General features: G+C 41.0%; 2 protein-coding genes across 3 annotated transcripts; one reads left to right on the top strand and one right to left on the bottom strand.

Annotated features, from left to right (window-relative positions):
• Window positions 1-3,337: 3,337 nt before the first annotated feature.
• TMED8 (transmembrane p24 trafficking protein family member 8) lies at window positions 3,338-17,355 on the bottom strand (the record flags this gene model as incomplete). 2 transcript variants are annotated; one of them, XM_081913480.1, is made up of 6 exons in its annotated part: window positions 3,338-6,050; window positions 6,628-6,921; window positions 7,815-7,956; window positions 9,978-10,107; window positions 12,017-12,095; window positions 16,863-17,355. In XM_081913480.1, the coding sequence occupies 6 exons, from the start codon at window positions 17,353-17,355 to the stop codon at window positions 5,833-5,835; spliced, it is 1,356 nt and encodes a 451-aa protein (XP_081769606.1). In that variant the 3' UTR covers window positions 3,338-5,832. The 2 variants fall into 2 exon arrangements, with proteins under 2 accessions (XP_081769606.1, XP_081769607.1); XM_081913481.1 differs by having other exon boundaries at window positions 7,830-7,956.
• Window positions 17,356-17,399: 44 nt separating this feature from the next.
• Window positions 17,400-25,199, top strand: SAMD15 (sterile alpha motif domain containing 15; the record flags this gene model as incomplete). Its single annotated transcript, XM_081914719.1, has 5 exons — window positions 17,400-17,795; window positions 18,335-18,433; window positions 19,337-19,703; window positions 22,763-22,836; window positions 25,168-25,199. The coding sequence occupies 5 exons, from the start codon at window positions 17,400-17,402 to the stop codon at window positions 25,177-25,179; spliced, it is 948 nt and encodes a 315-aa protein (XP_081770845.1). The 3' UTR covers window positions 25,180-25,199.
• Between the last annotated feature and the right edge of the window lie 1,146 nt (window positions 25,200-26,345).

The raw sequence follows: 26,345 nt of genomic DNA, 5'->3' as shown, positions 1-26,345 counted from the left end.
AAGGATAGCATACAGCAGGACTGGGAAAGACCCTTGCTCAGTACCTCAGGAAATCAGCACCATTCTGGTGGGACTGTACTGGTGGTGGCCTAGATGCACTCCTATCGGGACATGGATAGCCTAAATTCTGTTGTCTATGCTTTGGGATCCTCTAGGTTAGATTACTGCAACACATTATACAGGGAACTGTCTCTGAAGACAGTTTGGAAACTTCAGGCGGTGCCGAATTCAGCAGCCAGGTTGCTCACCAAGGGAAGACAGTTTGTGCATATGCCAATCCAGGCCCAACCATGCTGGATGCCAATTAGTTTCGAGACCCAATTCAAAAGTGCTTGTTTTGAACTCTAAAGCCTTCAAGAATCACCTCTTCCCCATATGAACCAACCTGAAGCCTACGTTCGTCATCTGAGGCCCTTCTTGTGTGAGAGGTCCAGAGGCAACAACACAATAATGGGCCTTTTCTGCAGTAGCCCCCGCTTGTGGGATACTCTCCCCAGGGAGGCTCATCTGGTTTAGTTGTTACATCTCTTTAGGCACCAGGCAAAAACATTCCTCTTCTCCTAGGCCTTTGGCTAATTAAACAATCTATAACATTTAAAACGGGCAGGGAGTATGGCTTGTGTTTGGTTTTATGTTATGCATTTTTGTGGTTTTGTATTGTAAACCACCATGTGATCTTCCGATGAAGGGTGATATAGAAATTTAATAAATAATAATAAATAACTTCAAATAAGGCATCTTCATAGGAAATGGTCTGATGTGGTACTGGGCTTTGGAGTTCAAGAATTCACTATTGGGCTAATGCAAGCCCTTTGGAATATAGGCATTATGTTGTATGCCACTGTTCTAAGTAGCAGTTCTACACTTTCATGTAGTCCAATTCTAGCCATGTTTATTCAGAAATATATCTCACAAGAACAGTCAGCATATTTGTAGGTGTATTGCCTTAGGATTGAACCGTGTGTGTGTATTACTCAGTTCACGGGTTTCTTTGAGCAGGGTCATACATTTAAACCCAATAAAATTCATTGATTCAATATATCTGATGACACAAGAAAACAGCAACAGAATTATTGTACAGGTGTGTTTGTTTAAACTACACAAACTGCCTTTGATCAAGATCAGGAGTTCCCACACTTTATCATGCTTTCCACTTGTAGTGGCTCAGTATTTTTAGCCTGCACATCTAAGAGTATGTTCAAACTTTGTGTTTAAACAAACACAAAGACTTGCCTGGTAGAAGGTAATCCTTGTCCACAGGTCAGTGGTAAGCAAATCAACAAATAAAAAATGACCACCATGAAAAGTCATTCCACTAATCACGCAAAGACATCAACATAAAATGCAAGATGACCAGCCACTGCATGGAGTTTGCTCTTGGTGCTGATAGGGGATGTATAACTATAGATTGATGCTGTTTCCTGGTCCAAATAAAGTATATAGGAATATCCTTGGGGATGAGCTCATCTCTCTTCTGTAAATTAACCACAACTACAGTGTTAGCTATGCTTACCTCAGTTTTATCTGTAAAATGTTTTAAGGCCTTCTGGAAAGTTAACAGAAATATGCTTTATGAGGCACAAATCCTTGGAATGGGAGACCTTACAATGCAATCCTACACATGTCTACTCAGAAATAAGCCCCACCAAGTTCATCTACACATATGATTGGATGCCTTAGCATTACATCAAACAACTTTTTCTTTATCATTTCCTGGCAACTGCATCCTAGTTAAGGAGATAAGGCTACTTTCCCAAAGCAGCACAAAGTGTTTCCCAACCTTGTGCCTCCAGCTGTTTTTGGACTACAATTCCCATCATCCCTTGCCACTGGTCTTGCTAGTCAGGGATGATGGGAGTTGTAGTTCAAAAACAGCTGGAGGCACAAGGTTGGGAAACACTGAGATCACCTGTTTAACATGCTTCTTGCAGGAGAAAGGAAACTACGTGCTTGGTGAAAAAAACAAAAAAGAAATGGTATACCATTATACTTGATTTATGTAATTTGCTACTTTAAAAGGCATTAAAAGGGTATTAGGCAAATGGAAGGACAGAGCTATCAACTAGCTAAATGGTGTAGTCTGCGCAGAGGCAAACAGCATGAGAGGGCTGTTGCTTTCATCCTCTGCTTGGGGCTTTCAAGAAGCATCTGGATAAGGTCACTGTTGAAAACAGGATACTGACCAGACAGACTCTTGGGAAGAACATGAAGGGTTTGTTGTTTTGTTTTTATATTCTAATAAGCTTTCCTCTCACTTGAAGATTCTCAGAGAATTATTTCTTTTCTTTTTTGTAAGAGGCAGAAGCAAAATAAGCAGAAACTGGGCTGTAAAGAACTGAAAAACACAAAAGCAAAACAAGCCTTTCAGAAGCTAGCAAGTCCCCAACCACAGAGATCATACAATGGAACAGAGCTACAAATTTTTAAATTTAATTCACTCATGCCAATTCTACACTTGCCTATGAAAGTGCTGAAGTAAAAATAAAGCACATAAGGGAAGATTGATGATGATTATAAAATATTCTCTCAATTTGAAGCAACAACAAATTGCTGAAGTATTCAGTTGCTTCAAAAACATCACACAGAACAAATGGAGCAGGGATCAAAGTACTTCAAGTGCGTTGTTACACTATATTGATGAGGTCTTCACAATTATTTTAGAAAATTTCAATCCCTTTGGCCCCTGATCTGAAATCATAGCTGATCTGTCCTAATGCCTGAAACTGGTTTTCCATTCCATCTCAAAAAATGCTTTAAAAATTACATGTATCAATCCGAGACAAGTATGTGCATTTTCCCTGGCTATCTCCCACATAACTCTTTAGGTGCCAAGATGATAGTTCTCCAGGGATTTTAGGTCTGTGATCCAAGAAAGAGATCCAGATTTCATGATGTGAAAATAGGACAACCATACACACATTGTGCCCTGGCTGCATCTTTATAGCTGAACAGTTCTAAGTCCCGTCAGTATTTGGAAAGGCATGTGATGTGTGTGTATTTATCTTCAAACATGGTTTCAAAAAGTACATTACATTTGTATGTGGCCAAAGTGTGTTGGCAAAAGACCAATTTTAAACTGATTTAATCAACAAGAGCAGCACTGAAACCAATGTGTTATTAAACAGACTGTAGAGAGGAGAACATGTAAGGCCTTTGCTCAATTTGAATCTACTACAGTTTAGGTTATTAACTCTTAATTTCAAATTCTGTTCTCTTTCCCAAAGTGAACTATTTCCAGCCAGGAAGGAGACACTGCCTCATATATTTATGGGTAGAACATGCAGTACAACTTCAGTAGCAATTAACATGAGCAAACACACCTCTAGCAGGCATGGGCTAAAGAACAAAGACAAATTTATTGTGCTGAACAGAGATTTTCATATTACTTGTGTGACAAAAAGCAGAGAACTCTGTAACAAACAAACTTAACTCAAACTTGCATACTGTACTTGATTCACACAATCTGTCTTTATAGTCTGCTCTTCAAGCAGAACCCTAGGTAAGGCAAATACCTATCATTTTACCTGTCTATACCAAAATAAGACCCCTTGTATTGGACATATTTAGCAGACTCTGTGTGTTCTGTAAAATGTGGGAAGTCAAGAAATTAACTTTCACAGGGAAAATGCTTTGAACAATAATGAACAACAGTGTTTAAAAACATTCAGAGGGAAGAGAGTCTTTAAAGCTAACCATGGGCTGTGCAATTGTGAGACACAAGGGAGCTCCTGTTTCTGGCTTTTCAAAAATACAGCAGCTGCTGTTCAGGATATTTATAGAAAAATAAATACACATACTGTCCTTTAAGCCAAATAATCAATCTGCGTTGCTACTGGATTGCCTCTCATTCTCTTCCCCTCCAATTGATTTGCAGAAAGATAAGCCCAAAGTTTGCTTCTTGCAAGTCCTGTGCTTTGCAAACTCTGTGCTTCTCACTTATTGGCCTGGAATCAGCCACTAATTTCTCCATTCTCACCGCAAATAAAAACAAAATGCCTAGGAGCAGCTACACCTGACTTCCACTTTAAAAGTTAGCAGGAGCCCTTGTTTGCCAGGCCTCACTACCAACAATTAAAAGACTTAGGTTTTCACTCCAAGTCTTTAACTTTTTTAAAAAAAAAGTTCAATGGAACCAATAGACTCTTGCTACCTTATTTGCTTTGCAACTTTTCCTTCCTTGGCAAAGTACTTAATATGGCATAGTTAGAGAACCATCATGTCTGTTTGGAAGATAGATTCTTTGGCATTGCACCTTCTAGCACTAAACTATCAGCAAAAGATAGCTGTATATATGATCAAGGGCATTTCCTCAAAAGGTCTCCAAAATGTGTGTGTATCCTTCATACTATAACTGTTTGCTGAAATCATGCAAAGAGCCAAGCAAACACAAGAGATAAACATCAGCAGCCGCTGTTTTAAAAGGCATACTCCAGAGTTGCTTCTGAAATCCTGATAAATACATGTATTAGTCCTTTGCTGCAGAAAGGACTATGTGACCTACACATATATACCCTATAAAACCTGAGCTGTGAACGATAGGTGATGCGACTGCCACTCCTCTGAAATATAACAGTTATCTGTGCCGCTTATGCTGTATTAAAGACTGGCAATGGCCTCCGAAGCCTGAATGCAAGGAAAGAGGCTCTCTTACCAACTAACACCTGAGATATTAAACTAGAGGTGTCAAAAATAAGGCTGAGGAAAATCCCTTATGTGCATTATAGAACACTCTACACACTATCATGAGGGCTAAGACGTTGATGCCCAGAATAAAGGACCTCACTTGCCAATAAATGCTACTGCATGGCTCAGTTTTCCATCACTGAGATGGAAAGGGATGCTGTGTACTTGTATGACTGTGTACAATGGCCTTCTTGTAGCTTAGAGTGCTTATTGGTGGAGTGCACAGGCACGGCACAGCAAATATGAACAAGCATAACTATATTATCATATGCAAACTACATTATCATAATTTGCTTCCAGTGAAAGTGACTTTTTTTTAATGAATCCACTTGTTGGAATAAATTGACACACCAGCCCATTTTGGGTTTGACACCCCTATCTTAAGCTACACTGAATTCAGGCAAAAAGTCAACCAGTGAAAATAACATTAGCCCCAAAAGGTCTGGAGGAGGAAGAATCTTTGTTTTGTGAATTGCTTGACTAGAATTATTTGGTTTATGCTTCCTTCTTCCTTCTTCCATTTTGTGCCCTTTCTGAGAGAAAATACATGTAACTTAAAATTCTTTCAGGCAAGCTGTGAAATCCAGGTATCTATACCAGCAAATACACACTAATTTTGCCTTACAATAAACTAGCTACATTTGCACGGAACTAGAAGAGAGAAGACAGGCTGGCAATGGCCTGGATGGCATACATACATGCCATTTCAGAAGCTTCCCAGAGACCAAGCAAATGGCAGTGCACCGCAGCATAGTAACAATGCAGTTTCTACAGGCTGCTTTGGCAGCTGATCCCAGTGATTATTTGCAGATAAAGGAGTAGAAGGTGATAATATATTTACCCCAAAAGAAAAGGCATATTTCAACTTCAGTTCATGGAAGTGCAATAGAAAGTAAAAGCAGACACCTGAACCTGGTCCAGTGATTTGCTTTCTGTAACTAAGCTCTCAGATTGGTGTCTGCATAAAACAAACGAGCTGCCAATAATCACGTGCATCACTTTAACAGTGAGGAAGGGTTGAAGGAAGTCATCCATACATAAGCATAGAGATTCAGCCATCAAGTGTGTGCCTGTTAGGAGATACTAGTCATGACAGGCAGCTTGCTTTGGTGTCTTATGGCCCACCCACTCCAAATCTCATTAACTGCTCTAGCTGGTATAATAGACATGGAAGAAGAGAATCTTGTTGCGTAGGAGTGAGTAAGAATTGTCAAATTTGAGCAAGTAGATGCCCTCGCCTGGATAATCGTGGCTGCCTACTTGCACTTCCCGATGGCTATCCCTTCGGTAGACAGGCATGATCTCCCCATAACGGGTTCGCAAATAGCTTCTGGAGCCTCTTTCCACATCACCAACTGGAATAGGTCCTGAGAATAAAGAAACACACAAAGCATCAGTGAACAAAGTAAAGACTAAAAAGTGTCATCAGACTGACTAAGGAAGATCACAAGAAAAAAACATTATGCTTTGCAGTGGACCATGGCTTTCTCAGTTAAGTGTCTGCTGATGACAATGAAGTTCTACAGATTTTCTTTTTTAATCTCGATGTTGATTATAATTTATGTTGATGTTCAGTATGTGTTTTATGTTTTTATTTTATGAGGCATGACAGTCATAATTCCTCTTCCCTCCATGTCCCTTTTCTCTTGTGTGTTGTATATTACATAATGTAATTTTTATTATTATTTATATGCCATCCATCTGACTGGGTTGTCCCAGCCACTCTGGACGGCTCCTAACAAAATATTAAAACACAAAAAACCTCCCTGACTTCTAAAAGTCAGATAGAAGTTTATTTCCTTGACATCTGATGGGAGGGCATTCCACAGGGTGGTCATAACCACCAAGAAGGCCCGCTGCCTGGTTCCCTGTAACCTCGGAGCTGGATCACAGCATGCTGATATTAAGGCAACAATCATGACTCTTGCCCAGTTCTGCACTGACCTTCAAACTCTTCATCATCATCATCTTCATCACTTGATTCACTAACTTGCACAGTAATTGCAGTGCTAGTAACAGAAGTCCAATCAAAATATACTCCAAAGCCAATGTCATAATCTTCTGTGGCAAACTCCCAGCAGACACGCTTCCCATCAGGGTGAGTTGGCACCCGGACTGTTAACACCTCACCCCGTTTCACTACCATTCGGGCATTCTTCTCCTTTGTCATCTTTGTTTTGAACTCCCTTATCTTGGCGCTTGTCCAAGTAGTGGGGGGAATTAGAGGTGGAGGACGAACTGAAAGAAACAAGGAAAGTATTACTAGCTTGTAATCGACAGAGGGCATAGTCTTTAATTTCATTGTACATTCTAAATCAACACTGCGAACAAGCGGAACAGATTTTGCTTGTGCGATGGGACTCCACCTTCCTGCAGTCCCCCAGGCATTCTCAGTATGTGCTCTGAAGAATTGAGAAATCCCCTGGGTACATAAAGGAAAGAAGAAAGGAGAGTCTCATTGTGCAAACTGAACCCCACTGATGCAATGATGAATTCTGCTCATATGGTTGCCAACTTTCAAAAAGAAATAATAGTTCTCCTCCACCTTTATGCTGGTAGAGCTCTTCGAAACTGCAGATAACTATTTTTCTTCCTCTTCATCTCAACCCAACTTTACCTTGGGATGATTGACACTAGTTTTTTAATGTCACTGACAAAAGCAATCTATCTCATATTTAAACAAACTATACACCCAGACTTAGTATGCATTTAGTTTCACATAGAAAAGCTTCTCATGGGGAATTAGTGACAATGTGTTTAATTGTCAACACTATCCTAATATAGTTGATTTGCTATGCCAAATGGGCTGTTTTAAATGAATTTCTAGTCTGGAGGGGGGGAACCGCCCCCAGAGAAATATAGCTTTGAGAACCTTGCTCCAGGGCTGAATAAATAAACTGCCTTTCAATTGAACTCAAACACCACTGAATTAAAATAAATAAATAAATTAAAAACAAAATAAGAGCAGACATAGTCTACTGTCCCAGTCTCCTATTTTTCTAAACTTATAAATCAATTTCATGTTTCAAGATTTATCATACCAGAGTATCAATATTACATTTGGGATTTGTCCAGAACTCTGGCCACTAATAAATAATACCCCGAGACAGTGATGTAGTCTTAAATCTTACCTTTCTTCTGCTCACCCAGTAAATCTGTAGTTTCCAGCTCTGCTGTAAGGACATCTACTGCTCCTGTGTATTCAGACTGTATCATGACTATATCACCTGGTCCTTGTGGGTCAGGATACTTTGTCATCCGCACTACAGCCTCCTATGCAGAGGACACAAGCTTACTTAGAGTCACACCATATATTTTTGAAATTACTACATTTATTTGCATTTAATAACTAAATTTTACCTGTTGATGCACAATTTCTAGGTCACATACCGAAAACCATGGAGATTTCTTAAGTGTAGGAACTAGATTACCAAGAGACTCTGCATATATCTTTTAAGACATGATACATTTACTGTGCCTCCCTCTACATAACTACACTAGTGATCATACCACCCACCCTCTTCTCCTGGAGCAAATGTAAAGTACAAAAATAGTAGCACAAAAGTGATATGTTGGGCAAGAGACCAGTAGCAAAACTAGGAAGCAGGTGCACTGGCTGTTACAGTGTATAAAGACATATTCCCCAGGTTAAAATCTGACAATACTAGTAAACACTGCCAAAATTGCCCTGACCTCATCCTTGGAGCTCTTCAGTGGAAGACAGGTTGGGCATACAGAAATTCTCCTGAAATGAAATCATGTCAAAGTGCATTCATTGCAATAATTAGGCCAATACAACTTTGCCATTAAGAGACATCTATTTCAGTTCATTTTAAAATGCATGAAGCACAGACCAACATTTGCATCTGTAGTATCATAGCCTTACTGTTAGGAAAACAGCAGAGAATAAAGAAACCAAGTGCTAAAAAATGACAAAATACTTTGACCTTTTTCTATAGGTCAATTTTCAATTCCAATCTTACCTTTTAAGGAGGATCAAATGCAAATCAAATTACTTTCTAAGTACTATATTAAACACCACAGCTACTCATCAACAGATAGAAAGAACTCTGGCAGACATATTTTTTTGGCACACTCTTCCATTGTCTCTCAAGACACAGATGTCAACAATCTTACTCAAGATTCTTATCTCTGCTCTCTGCATTTGCATCACTGAAGTGACCTCTCTGGGGTGCAAGCCTGGGCAGCGTGTATGGGGGTCCTGGGCTGTCCAGATGACAGGACCCCACTCTTGGCTTTGCTGATATGGTCCAAAAGAAAGAAAAGAAATACATTTGGCACTAGCTTGGTTGCAGGAGTTGCCAGAAGGAAGCATAAAAGATACCATCCAACCACCTTAGGGACTCCGCTTCGGATTTGTGTCGGGTTAACTCATTAGCCTTTGCTTCTCCTGAAGATATCCCCAAAGGCAGCAGAGGTCAATTCAAAGGAATTCACAGAATTTATATATGCCCAAGTCAGATCTGTGTCTAAATTCGTTAGACACTCTTTGCAACTTTGTTCTATTGTGTAACTCACAAGTTCTCCAACTTTCTACCCCTAGGAACCAGCTGAGAAGGCTGAAAAATACTGGGGACCACCAGTCACAAAATGGTAGTGGAACCCTAACCCTTTCCTTTGTATTTCTAGTTTGCTATTATAAAGAATATTAACCTCTCTCTCTCTCATTTTTTTCAGCACCTCCTCTGGTCTTTTAGCCTCAGAGAAGGGAGACTTCTTTTCCCTCTCTCTCTTTAACCCCCCACCCATCTCCCAGCAAACTTTACTCAGAATATGGGAGGGTTGGTTTGCTGGTGCTGGCATTTTTCCAACAAAAAAGGCTACAGCATGGGCAGGGGACAATGCAGGTGAGTAAGGAGGCACTGGATGAGACATGGCACCAAAGCCCTATTGAAAGTAGACTTAGACACCATAATGGCCCCCAGCCATTTGAGAAACACTGGTCTAGCTTCACTCTCTCCCTCATATGTTGCAAAGCCACACATATGTCTTTTCACACTTCTTCCTCATCAAAGGGTTTTTTAATTTTAAAATTTTGCAGACCCCAGAGAAGTAAAAAGTGTCCAAAAAATGTATCCATGTCTTAACAGTACACAAATGTGATAAAGTGTTCTTTTAATACAAACAACAGCCCCATAAACTTAACAGGAAGTACACATGTATTATGAACAGCATCACAAATAAACCTAACAAAGTGTATTGCCCATGTGCTACAAAGACGAATGCATTCAGAAATAATACTGTGCAGACAGTCTAGGAAGCCAGTCCCCTACCTCTTTTGGGTGCTGATGCTGATCAGTTAGGATCTCTTCCTTTCCTTCTACATCTTGCTCTTTCAGACCATCGTCAGCACTTCCACAATCCTTTGTAGCCTCTGCATTCACAGGTGACCCACTCTGCAGCCTCTCAAAGAAAAACAGCAGATCAATTCAATATGTTTTAAGAGAAATTCAGGATGTTTTCAGGCAGGTGAAACAATAATAAACGAATCTCCAATCAAATAGGGAAATTGATTAAAGGATGCTAAAGAAAGGGATGCTAAAGAAACAAGATTTCTTTAGTGTGTGTATTCCTGACACAACCACATAAAGCTGTCACAGCTGAGCCAATGCTACAGTGAATAATTCTGCAGCTTTGTACTCCCTTAGGTAGCAGAAATACAGCCCAGCTGAGCCCGTCCAACCACCACTTCATAGCTGAAATACTTTGTAAACATTGGCTTTAGCAAATCATACCCTGCACTCAGGCTGATTAATTCAGCTAGACAGAAAAAGTACATCAGAATAATGTGACAGCTTGATGCAAGCATCTCCATGTCTATAAATGAATAATGTTTTTTTTAAAATGATGTTTTTTTAAAGATACATTAAGCCTTATGCAAATACATTTTACAGATAACAACACAGGGCTTACCAACAAACCATCAGGACTAACCACAGCAGTAAGTTCCTGTCCCAGCTAACTACTCTGACCTCTGGAAAGATGGGAGCAGGGCAACATGGCCAAGTCTGGGGTTATTTAAGCTTGGTCACGCCCTCTCTAAAACAACTGATATATGACAGTTTAACTGGCAGAGAGAGTCTGGCTGGCTATGGAAGTAGCTAGGTGTGCTTAGGGATTTGTCAGGCAGGAGAAACCTGTATAATTTCCTCATGTGGAGGAAAAGGACATGGAAAAGGACTAGAAGTGCTTTTAGAGGAGTGGGTACCCATTCTAGGAGTAGATGGTTTTAACAGAAACAATTCTGTTGTAGAGGACTATAAATTCTGGTTTAGACCTGAAACAGTGTTTCTGACAGAAAATAAGTACTGTGCCTTTAATAGTTAACCCTTCAAACCTTTTCTCTCTTTCAGTGTTCATTAATATTTTCATCATGCCTCAGCTTTAATTTATAACTTGTTTAGGGAATAAGTTGTCACAGTTGTTACTGGAGATCTTATAGGATGGTACTCAACTATGTTTTACTCAAAGTAGACCCTTTTAAATGAATTGGCTTAGTTGTATTCATTAGTTTCAGTGAGTCTATTCCGAGAAAAATATAGTGGAAAACCTCTCTCTGTATTTCTCTCCCTACCCACCCCCCACGTATTTTTGTTTTTTTTAAAGTCATTCTTAGGGTCCATTTTGGAGGAGAAACTAACAAAAATAATAATAATCTTAAAGAATAATCTAATTAGAATCTATTATCTAAAAGTAAAGAACATATTTCCATCAGGAGAACATTTAATATTTAAACCTCTGCTAGTTTAGAGAGCAAACATGGTAGTAATGAAAAAAAAATTACCTGGCATTCATGCTATCTTAGAGATTAAAGCAAAAGCCTATTTGGCATCAATGGGATGCTGCACAGCATCCCTGGATGAAAACGTAATTACAGAGGCAGCAGGGATTTCTATCTCCTCTATGCTCCAGAATTCAAATGCCAGGATTACCTAAGTTTGCTTTTAAAAATAACATTGTGCTTTCACAATAAAAGCAAAGTTTAACTCATTGAATCCCGCTCTTTCTCTTGTTAAACATGGTGCACTATAGGGCATTACAATTATAATATAATACAATTATTAATAGATCAGCGTCTGAACACTTCAAAAACCCATCAATAAAGAATCAATATGTCATTAACAGATATTTTACAGGAGTTACAGAATATCCAACAAAACTACTAAATGAAGCAACTGGCAGATATTCAGATATATATTCTATACTGCGAAGGAAAGCTGAGCTGATAGCTAGACTCCTTTATCACCAGAAACTCTCCTTCATTGCTCCTGAGCAAGACCTAATGCAGGCCTTCATTACACATATTTCCTACCTGCACTGCAAGGCATCATTTTCAGATGTGGCAGCTGCCTGGAAAGTAGATTCCGGTCTTTGATCTGAATCTTCATTCTCTAGAAGAGGGCAGAAAGAAATAATATTTGGTTTTTCGGCAGTTGTAAAACTCTAGCTATTATCCAGTGCTAGGCTCTTATGAGTGAAAGGGGGGGAGGCAAGTTTTGGCAATTTTTCATTTCCCCCTGCAGCCCCTTGTTCTCCCTGAAAAAGCTGCTTCAGCAGTTGAGGGACTCTCTGAAACAATGTGGGAGGGAGTGCTGAGGACTTCAGAGCAAATGGACAGTCAGCAAAAATTGCATTCCCCACCTACTTCAGGCTATATCACAATCACAACTTAAAAGACATACTCTGCTTCCTTAAAGTCATATAACAAGCAGAGCACAATGAGTTGTTATGACAGTATCCAGATTGTATAGAGTCTGAGCCACAGAATACAGATGTGGCAGCCTGACAGCAGGCCCCAGATTTAAGGCATCACTTGCTATATAAACATCTCTTCTCTCCATTACAGCACAGGACAAGCAAAATGGCAATGGCCATCAGTACTTATCATGATGTCTGCTAAACTGTCCCTTTCAGTTCTTAAACAGTAGTGAAAAAATCAGGGAAAGCATTAATATTGGGTGAAAACCAACAACCATGGAAGGACAATGAGGAGTAACTTTAATAAACAAATTAGGACCATCGCTAACTCAAACATAGTCAAGAAGAACACAGATAACCTTTTCTAAACAGGAGAACAGGATGACATTTTAATTCATTTTAATTCATTTAATCACTGGCTTTTCAGTAGAGATTACTCACAATGGGAGCACGCTATCATTAGTTTTATTATTTAAATTCATGAAAGCCCAGACCAGGAGTGACAAATTAAATTTATAATTGTTTATAAAGCTCTGGTATACCTTGTTTACCAATTGTAGATTTAATGGAGGAACTGGGAACAGGCAATGCCATAAGAGTTTTTATCTAGATGGATTATCTTTAGAATTGTAAGAAAGCACAACAGTATGGTGATGGCAATGCACAATTTTCTTTTCACAAGTTAGATATTATACATATATGTACTGTAAATGAAATTCTGCAGATTAATCACATTTAAATGTGCTTGCTCATTTTCTGCATTTCCCCCTGTTTCTTGGGTTTCTAATGCTTAGCTTTTCAAAGAATGTCAGATTCGGGAGAACAATTTGGAGAAATAAAGGAAAGTATGGAGAATGACAACCAATTAGTTTGAAAAATATGGAGAACACTGCTGAAATAATAATGAGAACTACCATAGTGCTTTCAGAGCATTACATATATTATCTCATAATCCATATATACTCATGCAAAATAGCCCAGCATTTTCATCTCTGAGGTAGGGTGTGTGGGGGTGTGAATGAGTGAGGGAGAGAGAGAAAAAAAATAGTTGCTTGACACCACCAGCTGCAGCTGTTGTTGGACTTCAGCTCATCAGCCCCAGCTTGGTGAGTCTATGGGTCATCAGGAGGAATCTAGGGGTACTGGTTCTTAAAACGATTTTAGAAAGCCAGTTCTGAACATTTATGTTCTGGAAGTGATTTGCTAAATCATTTTACAGGTAATTTTGTTGCCCTGCCCTTTTGTTCAGTTTTACAGATTTTCAGAAAACTATCCAAAGCAGTAAGTAAATGCTTGTTGTCAGTGCTTTTTTGTGGGGGGACGCAGGGGTATGCATACCCCTAAACATTTTGTGAATCTAAAGTTTGGCCTCATTGAGGGGCATTATTTCAATATGAGTAGGAAAATCAGAGTACCCCTAAATATGTTTAAAGAAAAAAGCACTGCTTGTTGTGATAAAGTCTCAACAACTAATTTAATAATTCCTTCCTTAACCTGGGCTTAGCATAAAAGATCCCTCTTACATTAGTGCTTATCTGCTCAGATGAACAGAAACTTTACATCTTTCCAAAAAAATTAAGGATACTGTACTGTACTACAAATACAGTAAAGCTATTCTAAAATTTCCTTAAGCCAGTATAGATTTTGGCATCAAGTACAGTATTCAGCATGCTAACAATTTCAAGCTGGTTTTGTTTGTATTCATTTTTTAAAAATGTACATTTTTAGCTCTTAAGGCTGTGAAGATAAGACTTGAAAATGTGTAGGCAGCAACTGACAGGGTTTTGAGAGAAGCTGTTGAGCAGAAATTACAGTACAGGTGTGGGGGGCTCCATTATTGTTTGCATAATATGATTGGGGGCTTCCCTTTCGTGCAGGATTTTGATTGAAAACAAACAAACGAATTATTTAGAATCCTGAGGATCACCACAATTAACCCATAAATAAATAAAGGGGAAAGAAGTGTGGTGGGGGAGACTTCTTTCCACAGTTATAGAAGGTAACCAATAATAGGGAACCAGAACAGAAGCAGGTATTTACTTTAAGGTTGTCACAGCTGCACAGTGAGAGTTGTGTGTGTTTTAAGAAGAAAAGAAGTGCATTAGCTTTGCAAACACAGGAGAAAAAAGTCCAGAACTCCAATCTCCATCTAGGAGAATCACCAGCTTGTCTCAAAGCCAGCACTGACACCCAATACTATAGCAACAGATGATTTCATTTTTATATTTCACTTATTATTACTACTCAACATCCTTTGCATATTGATATTGATATGTGGGAGCTAACTATTAGGCACTGCTTATTCAGTGGTGGTGGGGACTTGGCATTTACACAGCACTTCCACATACATTATTTTGCTGTGATCCTTACAAACAATTGTCAGAAATTATCCTGCTGATAACTGAAGATGAGAGATTAAGCCTATGGCTTCCTTATGTCTACCGTTGAGTTCAGATGGCAGAAACTAGATTTGAAATAGGGATATTCTGATCAAAGGTATCCTCTCAGATAACAATGTATACTAATGGGGTTTTGAAGTATTTGTGGCCTCATTTGCTGGGGCAGGATCTGCTTAGACCTGCCTTTTATTTGTATAGATTTTCAGTTTTTTAAGGTATTTATTGGCTGTGCTAATTGTAATTGACTTCATTATTTCTACTGTTTGTAGGTCACTTTTTCTAAGTGACTAATAAATAATAACAACAACTAGGGTGGGGGCTAAGCTGCACAGAGTCTTAAGTCTGTGCACAGGGTGTATACTTTTAAATCTACCACTGATTTCTAGGATCCTCCATTTTAATGATTAGTCAACAACACATTTCCATTGCTTTCACTTAAACCTCTCTATGCTGTGTTATTACACTTGAGATTTTAGAAGTGAAGTGTCTGGTGCATAAAACAAGAAAGCAAAGAAGTTCATGGCAATGCCACTACTGTCTGCTACCTGATGCAACAGTTACACCAAGGTGCATTAGCCCAATTAGAAAACAACTGGTATGCTGAGGGAAAAATTAAACAATGCAGTAACCCAAGGGAACAAAAGCTATTAAAGGCTAGCTCCTGACAAACAAGAATATCAAACAAGCTCATCAAACAAGCAATACTGCAGTATATTATGCTCCACCACACTATTTCTTGAGTGATAAATAAAACATTGATGGGTACTGCAAAACATATAATGCAGTATTATGATTTTGTTCTGACACCTGTTCAATACTGTTCTACACAGTACTGATTAAGTTCTTGGTGATCTCCTTATTAAAGTGATTCTGTGATATCCAGTTATTCTTAACGCTGATCTTTTTGTTACAATGGAAATGACTTTATGCTCTTTGGTTCCACTTCTAGCTACTGGGATACCACAATTGTGAAGAACATCAATATGGGCAGCCCATCTTCAGGAAGTCTTTCATGCCGCAATTCTGCCTTGCCCCAACACACCTAATACCCTGGTCTTCTGTAATACGCATGACTCTTCCTTGTACCTTGGTTTCAACTGATCAACATAAAGAAAAGATGACAATTTATGCAACCAGTAAACCACTTGTCCAAGCAACGACGATTGCAGAAAAATGCGTAATCTGCCAACACTCAAGGCATAAATTCTGGTATGGATGGAGCTAGCACATCTACAGATGTATAGGATAGTGAAAGGATGCATGTAAACTTAACTTTAATTATTACTTGTAGCTTAAGCACTACAGTATGTTGTCATGGAAAATGGCGTGCAAAGGCGAAAATCCAAAAAAGGTAGGGGTCCTTTCTAACCGATGCCCCTGGGAGGAAAGGATGCACTGAGTTCCTTAGGAAAAACCACGGAACTACAATGACAGTCCAATCCTACAAATATTTATTCAGAAGAAAACCCCATGGTCTTCTTACTCCCTCGAGCGATTCACTTGCACCTCGAGTTTTCGAAGGCATCAATCAAACCAAGGACGACTATATACTTAAAACGGAGGTCTAGGAGGGTCTGTCTGGAAACAGAAATGGCTTGTTCTTCCTACTGACCAGGAGGTGGCCAGCAACTGTCTTTTCAGGACCCCCAGCCGGCCTCAGGATGACTCTTTTCAGGCTTCCGCGACGCTTCGCCTCGAACACCTGCAGCGCCAGCAGAGCAGCCCCAACCCCAGCGCCTCAGCCCGGGCTCCTCGCCGCGCGCCCCAACCCGGTTTCCCCCAGAGTAAACGCCTCCCGTCGCGACCTCGCCGCTCCCTTCGTTTTGCTTATTGAATGCCAAGAAGCTCAACAGGTGGCGCACACGCGTGCCACAGGGAGGGGGCACCTGTTGGATTTCTGCCTGCAGCGCCGCTGTCAGGGGACCTTCCAGGGAGCGAGGGAGGTGGCGAGCCACACGGGCCCTCCTCCCGCGCTCCGTCAGTCCCCGGCGAGGGGGAAGGCCCTGACAGAGACGGCGTTTTCTTTTGCCCCCCGCCCCGCGAGGGAGGCCCCTGAAGTACCTGAGGAAGGCGGCAGCGGAGGCGTGAGGCGCGGCTTCTTCTCGTCGTCTCCAGCCCCGCCAGCGGGGCAACTGTCGCCGCCTCCTCCCAAGCCGTTGGCCGCGGAGGGTTTGAAGCGGGTGCCCACGGCGGCGGCGGCTGCCAGCACGTCCGACATGGGAAGGCGGAGAGCTGAGCCGCCCGAAAGCAGCCGGGGAGGGTCGAGCGGAGCCGAGCAACGCCGGAAAGAGCCGAGCGGCGATCGTAGCCGCTCCCGTCCCCCTCCTTCACCCGCGACCACCACCGCAGCCTCCTCCTCCTCCTCCTCCTCCTCCTCCTCCCGGGCCTCCGCCCTACGTAGTTCCCGCCTAAAGCCGGCCGCTTTCGAAAGGGCCGCTTTCGTCAGGCTGCTACAGAGGCTTCTCTGGCGGGCGGAATGGGGAAAGGAAAGGCGGCGCACTTCCCGGAAGCGCTGGTAGCCATGGAGACCGTTCCAGGAAGGACGCGTTGCCATAGCGGCGCCGTTGCTGCCGCCGCGGCTCGGGGCTGGCAGGGGACATGCAGTCGCCCTCGCAGGCTGCGAAGATGGAGGAGAAAGCAGAGGAGAAAGCGGAAGAGCCGGAGGATGCGGCGGACGACGACGACGACGAAGACGACGAAGACGACGAGGATTACGGAGAAGAGGATGACGACGACGAGGACGACGAGGACGAGGGAGGAGGCGGCACCAGGGGGGCTCGGCGGAGGCGCCGCAAGTCAATCCGTCCTGACTCCGGATTCAAACTCGATTCCGCCGTGTCTGGCTCCGATGCGGGGCTTGAAACCGAAGCGGGAAGCGGGGAACAATCCGAGCAGGATGGCAAGAGTCCCGCCCTGATGGGCCCTTACTTTTTAGCCTGGACTCCCGAAGAGGTGGCCGAGTGGATCGAAGCGCTGGGATTCCCCCAGTACAAGGTAAACAGAGTTGGCTTTGCAGCGCAGGGAGACAGCAGGATGGGTGCAGGATGGGACCATCACGATGGTACAGTATGTGGAAGAAGGAAGTTCAGGGTGAGGGAGGGGAGTCTTCCTGATATGACAAAGCGAAGAAAGGTTACCCTGAGCATGTGTAGAGTGCACTTCAGTCACCCAAATGGATGCTTTTGTAACACACTTTTGTTATTCTTCTGATTTGTAATTGCATTGTTTTGAATTATAGACATGTATCCTAGAAGGGGTCACACACACACGAAATGAAAATAATCCTGACCAACCTTCACGTATAGCAGCATTGATTTATGCCCAGGGCAGCATACATGAGAAGACATTCAGCCGTTTGAGCCCAGCTCCACTTCTGTGAATTGTTGGACCTTTGTTATATTTAATTAAATGCCACCAGTTTAAGTTAGTTGGAGAAATAAATAAAAGGTTTTGCCACTTGTCATACATACCACATGCTATGTAATTATGCAGTTTTGTTGTTGCTGATTTGTTTCTTGTTTTGTTGTAATTAGGAGTGTTTTACTGCAAACTTTATCTCTGGTCGCAAACTCATCCATGTAAATTGTTGTAATCTACCACAGATTGGGATAACTGACTTTGAGCATATGAAGGTAAGAGCACATACTGCAACTGGATCTTCCTTTTAGATGGAAGACAGATTATATGACAAGTGATATGGGCATATGCACTTTTGTAGAGACTAGATTTTTTTCTCTGGTTACTTCTGTTTTATTATACACTGGGTGCTTCCATGGTAGATTTTGCCACAGTGGAGATAGAGCTGAATAATGCCATTTTTGGCAGAAGATGAACTGTGGCAGAACAGAAACAGTGCTGCATGTAACAATTGCAGAATAGGAAAGAAAGCAAAGCCTTCTTACATCCTGAGAACAGGAGGCTGGACTAGATGGTACTTTGGCCTGATCCAGCAGGGCTCTACTTGTGTTCTTAGGATTGCAATATTAAATCAGTAAAATCTGTCTATTGCTGCTGGGTCCTGTCTCCTAAAACTATTGCTATTATAAGCTTATAGCTAAAACTAAAGCTTTGTTATATGATACTAGATAGCTCCCTGTGTTTAGAAATTCCTGTACATGACATAAAATAGCAGCAGCCATGGGGATTTTGGAAACCATCTAAAGAAACTGCTTCAACTAACTGAAATTGCATTTTTTTTATCCGCACACATTCATCTTAGGAAGCTTTCCTATACTAAGTCATACTTTTTCTCCATCTAGCCCAGTGTTATCTACTCTGATAACAGTTTTCCTAGTTCTCAATGAGAAATTTTCTCCATTGCTTGCTACACAGGATACATTTAAGAAAAGATGCCAAGAATTGAAACTGGGATCTTCTATATGTGTAACATGTGTTTTATCATGGAGCCATGGTCCCTTCCTTCTCTTGCTGTTTTATTATGGGATACAAGGATGAAAACTCAACAGAACAAACAATTTAATACATTTATTTTCCTAATGGAGATGGTTTTCTTAAAACTTCCTTTTGCTTTTCAGGAAATTTCACGACATATGCGAGAATTGCTGGAAATAGAGGAGCCCCCCTTTGTCAGAAGCATCTCTCTCCCCCGCAGAGATAATATGGGTTTGTTTCTGGAGCAGAAATCGCGGACTGGAAAACGAAGTGATGCCCTTACCTATTCTCAGTTTATCGAAGACTCAAAATTACGTGACCATGAGCCAGCACCACCACAGGATGAAAGTTCATGGCATGAAAGTTCACAATATAAAAGTTTACGGCGAAGTAGCTCGCGGCGGAGTAGCTCACGGCGGAGTAGTTCACGGCGGACTAGCTCACAGCATGCTAGCTCACATCAAGCTAGTTTGCAGCAAGCTAGTTCACAGGAAATGAGCTCACAACATGGTAACGGATATTCCCAAAAGAAATAAATTGGTTTTTTTAACACTATCAAGTTGGGTGTGGTCCCCATTCACGGAGCAGCTAGTTGGACTACCTGATCTTAAAAGGCAATTTTAGTGGTTTCAGAGCAAACAGAGATGTGCTTTTCTGCAGCCTAATCCTAAACATGGCAAAGAGGGCAGTCATGCAGCTGTGGTGTCAACACAGAAACAGAGCACACAGAAACACAGGAGAGTGTTCTTACTGGAGTTTATCTTAAGGTCTTTTCCTTGCTCTTTGTGAGGGCTCACATTGGCCTGATTCACACAACAGCCTAAACCTAAACCATTGCTTAGCCCAAGTGTGTGTACAAGTGTGTGGAGGCTCCTGGAGAGGAGATTGCATATGATTTGGTCCTCTTTCTGCTACTGCACTGAACTAAGACATGGTCTGGCTTATAATATCATCCAAACACAAGCTCATGGTTTAGGTACCCTGGGAAACCATAAACTATAAATCTTAGAGCAAATCTTAAAGCTTGTGGTTAGTGTGGAAACCATGAGCCCAGGGATCAATGAGCCAAACCATGGTTTAGATTAGTGCAGCACATTAGCAGTACAGTCAAGCCTCGGTTGATTAACGCAATCTGTTCCGGAAGCCTGTTTGGCTTCCGAAATGTTCAACAACTGAGGTGCGGGTTCCAGTTGGCTGCAGGAGCTTCCTGCACTCAAGCAGAAGCCACATTGGACATTCGGCTTCTGAAAAACATTCGAAAACTGGAGCATTTACTTCTGGGTTTTCGTTGTTCAAGAGCCGAAACATTCCAAAATGGAGGTGTTTGGGATCCGAGGTTTGACTGTATGTATATTGTCGTTGGAGCTATGGTTTGTCTTAACAGGGTGTGTGAGCCAGACTGCAGTGTGATGGCTGTGAACATGCACTGTGAAAGCCACGGTTAAAACTTTGCCCCAGCCATGATCTCACCATTTAGCCATAGTCAAGCAACCATCCCTCATCCATAGTATCTCCATCCACAGTACACATTTGTAAGGATTACCTAGATTACCTATATGAAGTGTATAGTAAATGTCAAGTGTTTTTAATAAATAAAAAACTCTGAATCTATGGTTTTGCATATTTACATTTTATGCCACAGATTTTTGTATTCATCCTTGAGTTCATAAAATATGGATTTTGCTTCATAGGCTGCGTTCACACAAAATTTTATTCATGAAGCAATGGATTGCTTCATTGGATTGCTTAGAAGTTGTGTTCCACAGTTTTTCGTTGAATATATTTTCAACTGATCATGCTTAGCTTCAGCTAAGAAGTGATTTTCCTGTTTTCCATTTATCCTGAACTGAGGCAGCTGTTTATCACCATTGTATTGCAACATTGTATATGTTATTTATTTAAATCACTTGCATTCAGCTATGAGGTTTAGACAAAAACAGTGGCAGATGAAGGAGTACAGGTTTAGCTACATGAGAGGTAAAAGAACAAATGGCTAATAATTATATTAGTGTTTCTTTTCACTTTATTTTACCATAGCGTAGATATGATAGGATCTAAACATTTTAAAAACGTCATTCCTGAGATTCAGTTTGTAGCAATTCTTCCCTGCTTAGCCTGTGTTACAAACTTTCCATTGCTAAATATCAGCCCCCCCCCCCCATTGATATATTTTTTCATTACAAATCACTATTTGGATTCCTGAAATGTATGTGGTTAGAAAGGGGAGTAGTTACTTAATACTTACATAGGTTTTAGTACTGAGATTAAAAGCAATACCTTTCCTACTTCTTCTTGACTGGAGTCACACCATAATTAATTTATGTCTCTTCAGAATCAGAACTAGATCCCTCTTCTACTTTGCTTATGAAAGTCCCATCTAGGCCATGAATCAAAGTCTTGGTGGGGTTCAGTAGCACAGCTGAAAGAGATGTCTTCTTAGAGACAGCGCTAATTGAGTCTTCAGTGTTTGAAGATAATACAGCAATCAAGTTACGATATAATAAAGCAACTTTCTGGAAAGATGTAGTTGATTCAAGAAACTGGCTAAAAGGTGAGTCCCTTTGCTGTACAGCTGTCAGGTCAAACCATGGGAAAGTACTAGGGGAACAGAAAACATTTATATATAGGTCACTACTACCAAACTTTGGAAGGACAGATCGTGAAGCTGAGGCTCCAATACTTTGGCCACCTCATGAGAAGAGAAGACTCCCTGGAAAAGACCCTGATGTTGGGAAAGATGGAGGGCACAAGGAGAAGGGGACGACAGAGGACGAGATGGCTGGACAGTGTTCTCGAAGCTACAAACATGAGTCTGACCAAACTGCGGGAGGCAGTGGAAGACAGAAGTGCCTGGCGTGCTCTGGTCCATGGGGTCACGGACACGACTAAACGACTAAACAACAACAACTACCAAACTTTTAGAAGACATCTGAAGGCAGCCCTGTTTAGGGAAGATTTTAATGTTTAATAGGTTATTGTATTTTAGTGTTTTGTTGGAAGCTGCCCAGAGTGGCTGGGGAGACCCGGCCAGACAGGCAGGGTGTAAATAATAAGTTGTTGTTGTTGTTGTTACTATTGAATACATATTTGAAACCAAAGGGAGTGGTGCATCCAAAATGCTATGGAAAGAATTAATGTAGTATAGAATTCTATGATGTCACCACAGTAGGCGGTTTTTTCAGTTAGGTCTGTTATCAACTGTAGGGAGTGAGAGTGAGTTTCACAATGAGAGCAGCAGTTGTTGTTTTATGCTGCTATGTGCCTTGGAATATAAGTCTCTACATATTTAGCCAGTCTCATATATTAATATAAATGTGTTTTAGCATACCAAGTAAAGTAATGTGTTATGTTTAAACTCTAAACTCTAATCTTACACAGTCTTTTCTAGGAGAGAAAAAGAGAATGATATTTTATAAAGGGTCAAACGACCTTGGGCAACTTCCGCACATATAAATGCCACCATTCTATCCTTATATTTTTGTTGTTATAGAGGTGTTGCAGATAAAAATGGGAAGATTTAATATTTAACTTGCTAACCACTTTTCTTTCTTTCTTTCTTTCTATGCAAGGGCTGCTAAGAGAAAACAAGACAAAAGAACAAAGAACAGAATATACTGCACAGCTTGGAAGCTGCCTTCTCTTGGTCAGTCCACAACAGAGATGGCATTAAATGCATTTGATGGTTTGTATTCAACATAGCGCTAAGGTGAACATTCCATCAACGCAAGGATTTCTCCCTGTGCAACAAAACATACCCCCCCTTTCTCCATGCACCCCCTAAATCTGTGCTGGAGGTTTTCCCAACCCTCACGAGCAGATGCATGGGGCATGTGCAGAGAGAGGAAAGGAAATCCTATTGCACTAGTACAAGTATTTAGTTGAATGTCACCTTAATGTTTCTTCCCTTTTAGCAATAACAGTCGGTAGAAGCTTACCTCTTTAAGCCAATAACAGTCTGGATGGGGATTTTCAGCAGAACTGAAGCATGGGGAAAGGTAGCATCCATTCTTGCACACCAGAGTCCCATGCCAGTGCTGCATATACTTAGTGGCCATTGCAATGGTATAGCAACCCCACACACAATCAGGACTATACACAGGATGCGTTACTTTTCAAGGTTAGGAACTCACTACCACATGGAAACATTTCCAACAACTTCCACGCAACTGCCTAACTTTAGGTTTAACCCTGTCTCAAGCAGACACTAACCCCAGATGTTAAACTATCCAGTTATATAAACTCTATGTCTTCTGGAAGTTTAAACTGAGTAGGGTTTGGAGAACAAGAAAATGGGTTGGGTCATCAGGACTGAAGAACATAGGGTTCTTTTACTTGGAAAGCATGTTTCTAATTCAGTATCATGCATAGATGAAGCTCCATCCACTTTTTAAAATGCTCAGTAGGTCAAGAGTAAATTTCCAGTTTGTCATACTTACTTATTACATCGCAGGGTGGAAGCGAAGGCTTGGTTGATGAAGTTTTCACAAACTAGCTCTGGCGATTCCGATCTATTATCTAAGGAGGTGGTGCCAGCTTTTGCAGGAAAACACGCTTCATTAAGGAAGAGAAGGGCTCTCATGTAGGTTACACGCTGCCATGTGTAGCTGTTTAGAGCTGCATAGAAAACTGCTGCCAGCCACTTTGTATTGACAACAATTTCCGCTGTAAGATAACACAAATGTTATATTAGACATACAAAGTGTTTAGTTCACCATACTGCTAGGCCAGGCCTGCACAACATGATGCAGCCCTTAAGCCAACTTTTCCTTTCAATTTGTGACCCTTCTCCCTGGTGAGGGATTGCCATTGTCTGAGGCCCTTTCCTGCACCTTTTTGGGGAAAACATATAAGGCCCGCAGAAGCAGGATCATCAATGGGAATTGGGCTGAGAGAATACCTGCTTCTCTCCTCCTGTCCGTGGATGCAGACTCTGACCTGACAGGCAGCTAAGTGAGTCAAGAATAAAATGGTTGACTTCTGAGGCAGCTACTACTTCAGGATTACAGGTGGAGGAATCACATTTTTAAAATCTTCTGTAGAAACAAGTCCTTGTACATAGAAACTAGCGCAGCAAGGAGCTCAGCTGCCTTTTGCAAATATGCTACTTCTTTATTTATTGGAAGCTTTAAAAAAATAATAATGGGGAAAGCATGGACCAAAATAATCTCCCTCACTTCCAGCCCACTCTACTATCTCATTCTGCTGCATGTGTGGACTGAGTCTCAGAGGTAGGCATGTGATGCTGGTGCTACTTTTTCCAAGCTGATGGCAGCCAGCTATAATGGATGGTGCACCTGCATCTGGGACTCCATTTCTGGGCTGGAGAGAAAAATTATAAGGGGCAGGGGGTTTTTTGGTTGTTGTTTTTTTACATGTTTATGGTTACTCTCATTTTAACTCAAGAAAATCAACATTTTACAGTTCAAATCAGGAAAATAAATACAGTAAATGGACAAAAACACAAAGATTCACAAAATGTTTGGGGGTATGCGTATCCGCGCGTACCCCCAGAAAAAAGCACTGATAAGGGGTAATTGACCAATGTAGGGACAGAGGACAGACCTCTGGTGGTAGAGAGCGAGAGAAAAGAAAGCTGTGGAATGGGGGGGGGAGTGGAAACATTAACAGAAATGAGGTTCAAACATCTAAGACTAAAAAAGAAAATAGTTAAAACTGTAGCAAAAGTGAACTTTGCTTTTAACAGCAGGTGGTCTGAACAAGATATTCAGATACAAACGTTAAGTATTGGGAATGCTCAGATATAATCACTCATTTGCCACATATAACAGGGAGATGTCAGAAGGCCTACTATGTTTTTGGAGGATGGTTTGTTTTGTGCATCTTGATCCAAGACATGGCAAATGAACCTATTTCACCTCCTCCCTGCATACAGATACAAAAGCTGGGCTTTGATTATAAGAGGTGAACATTAAGTTAACCACATAACAATAACCAAGCTCTCTTCTGCATACAGGCTGCAAAGTGAAGAAAGATATTTCACCTACCATTAGGGTTACAGGGACATGTGGCTTGAATAACAGCTGGGTCTTTGAGGGCTTCCACAACTGTCCTGCTGGCCTCCCACATCTGAAAAAGTCCACTCTCCACAAACTTGTACTGTGGCCTCAAGATGTTATTGGAGGAAAGAAGTTGTTTCAGCCTAAAAGCAAATAAGAGCAGAGTTAATCAGATGGACTTTGGTCTGAGAGGCAAGCAGGCAGAAGAAGAATGATAAAACGTGTTCTAAAGCTCATTATGGAAAATCACATTGACAAAGACTCAGACACTACAGCACCATCTGGTGTCGCATGTTTAACGATATCATTGCCTGAATGTAGCTGAGTCCCCTGTTACATGCCTTCAAAATGCATTCATGCATGTGTGTGGGCTCACTGGACTGGATTGTAATCACTGCCCCAATGTCTACATGTTGCTGCTGTAGTTATTCATTTATATACCCCTTAATGCCAAAACAGGGTTCTAAGTGGTTTACAAGTCTAAAAATCAGTTGCACAAGCATTAAAATATAAATGATTAAAATTCACAATAAAAATCTTATTAAAACACTGAAACATAAACTCATCATTAAAATATACAATAAAGCAATCCCATTAAAACAATACACTGATTAAATGTTCGGTAGAAGATATGGGTAGAGCCTGGTACTATGAAAATGATATGTTTGCAATCACCATTCCTGACATCCTTAAGAAAACTCACAATACAGGCCAGAATGGTCGTTCTGTAATGTGTCAATCTCTGAGCAATGTGAGGTTTTAGGGGTTCAAGCTTGTACCGTGGGTGCGGTGAGCGAGCAAGTGTGTGTCATAGTATAAGCAGTTAAGAAACCAAACACATCTAGTAGTGTGCCCTGCTTAAGTTACATTGGAAAAACTTCAAACATGGCTTTCCTTATAACCCAGAATGTACATGTTTTGCATCTAATTCTAATACCAGCTGTGCAATCTTGGGGGAAATGTGCATAGGATTGCGGTCCCAAGCTATAATTTGATGAACGGTTAGTTGGGAGAGTTTCCTTGAGAACTGAATGGGACTTGCTTCTGAGTAAACAGGCATAGATTTGCACTGCTAGTCTCAGAATTCTAAAATATAATATGAGCAAAATCCTTAGATCTAGTTCCCAAGTAAAGC

Source organism: Podarcis melisellensis (genome assembly GCF_964234715.1).
Source record: "Podarcis melisellensis genome assembly, chromosome: 1".
In the NCBI taxonomy this organism is placed as follows: Eukaryota; Metazoa; Chordata; class Lepidosauria; order Squamata; family Lacertidae; genus Podarcis; species Podarcis melisellensis.
Note: the sequence above shows the minus strand (reverse complement) of the source record. Positions and strands in the feature narration are given on the sequence as shown.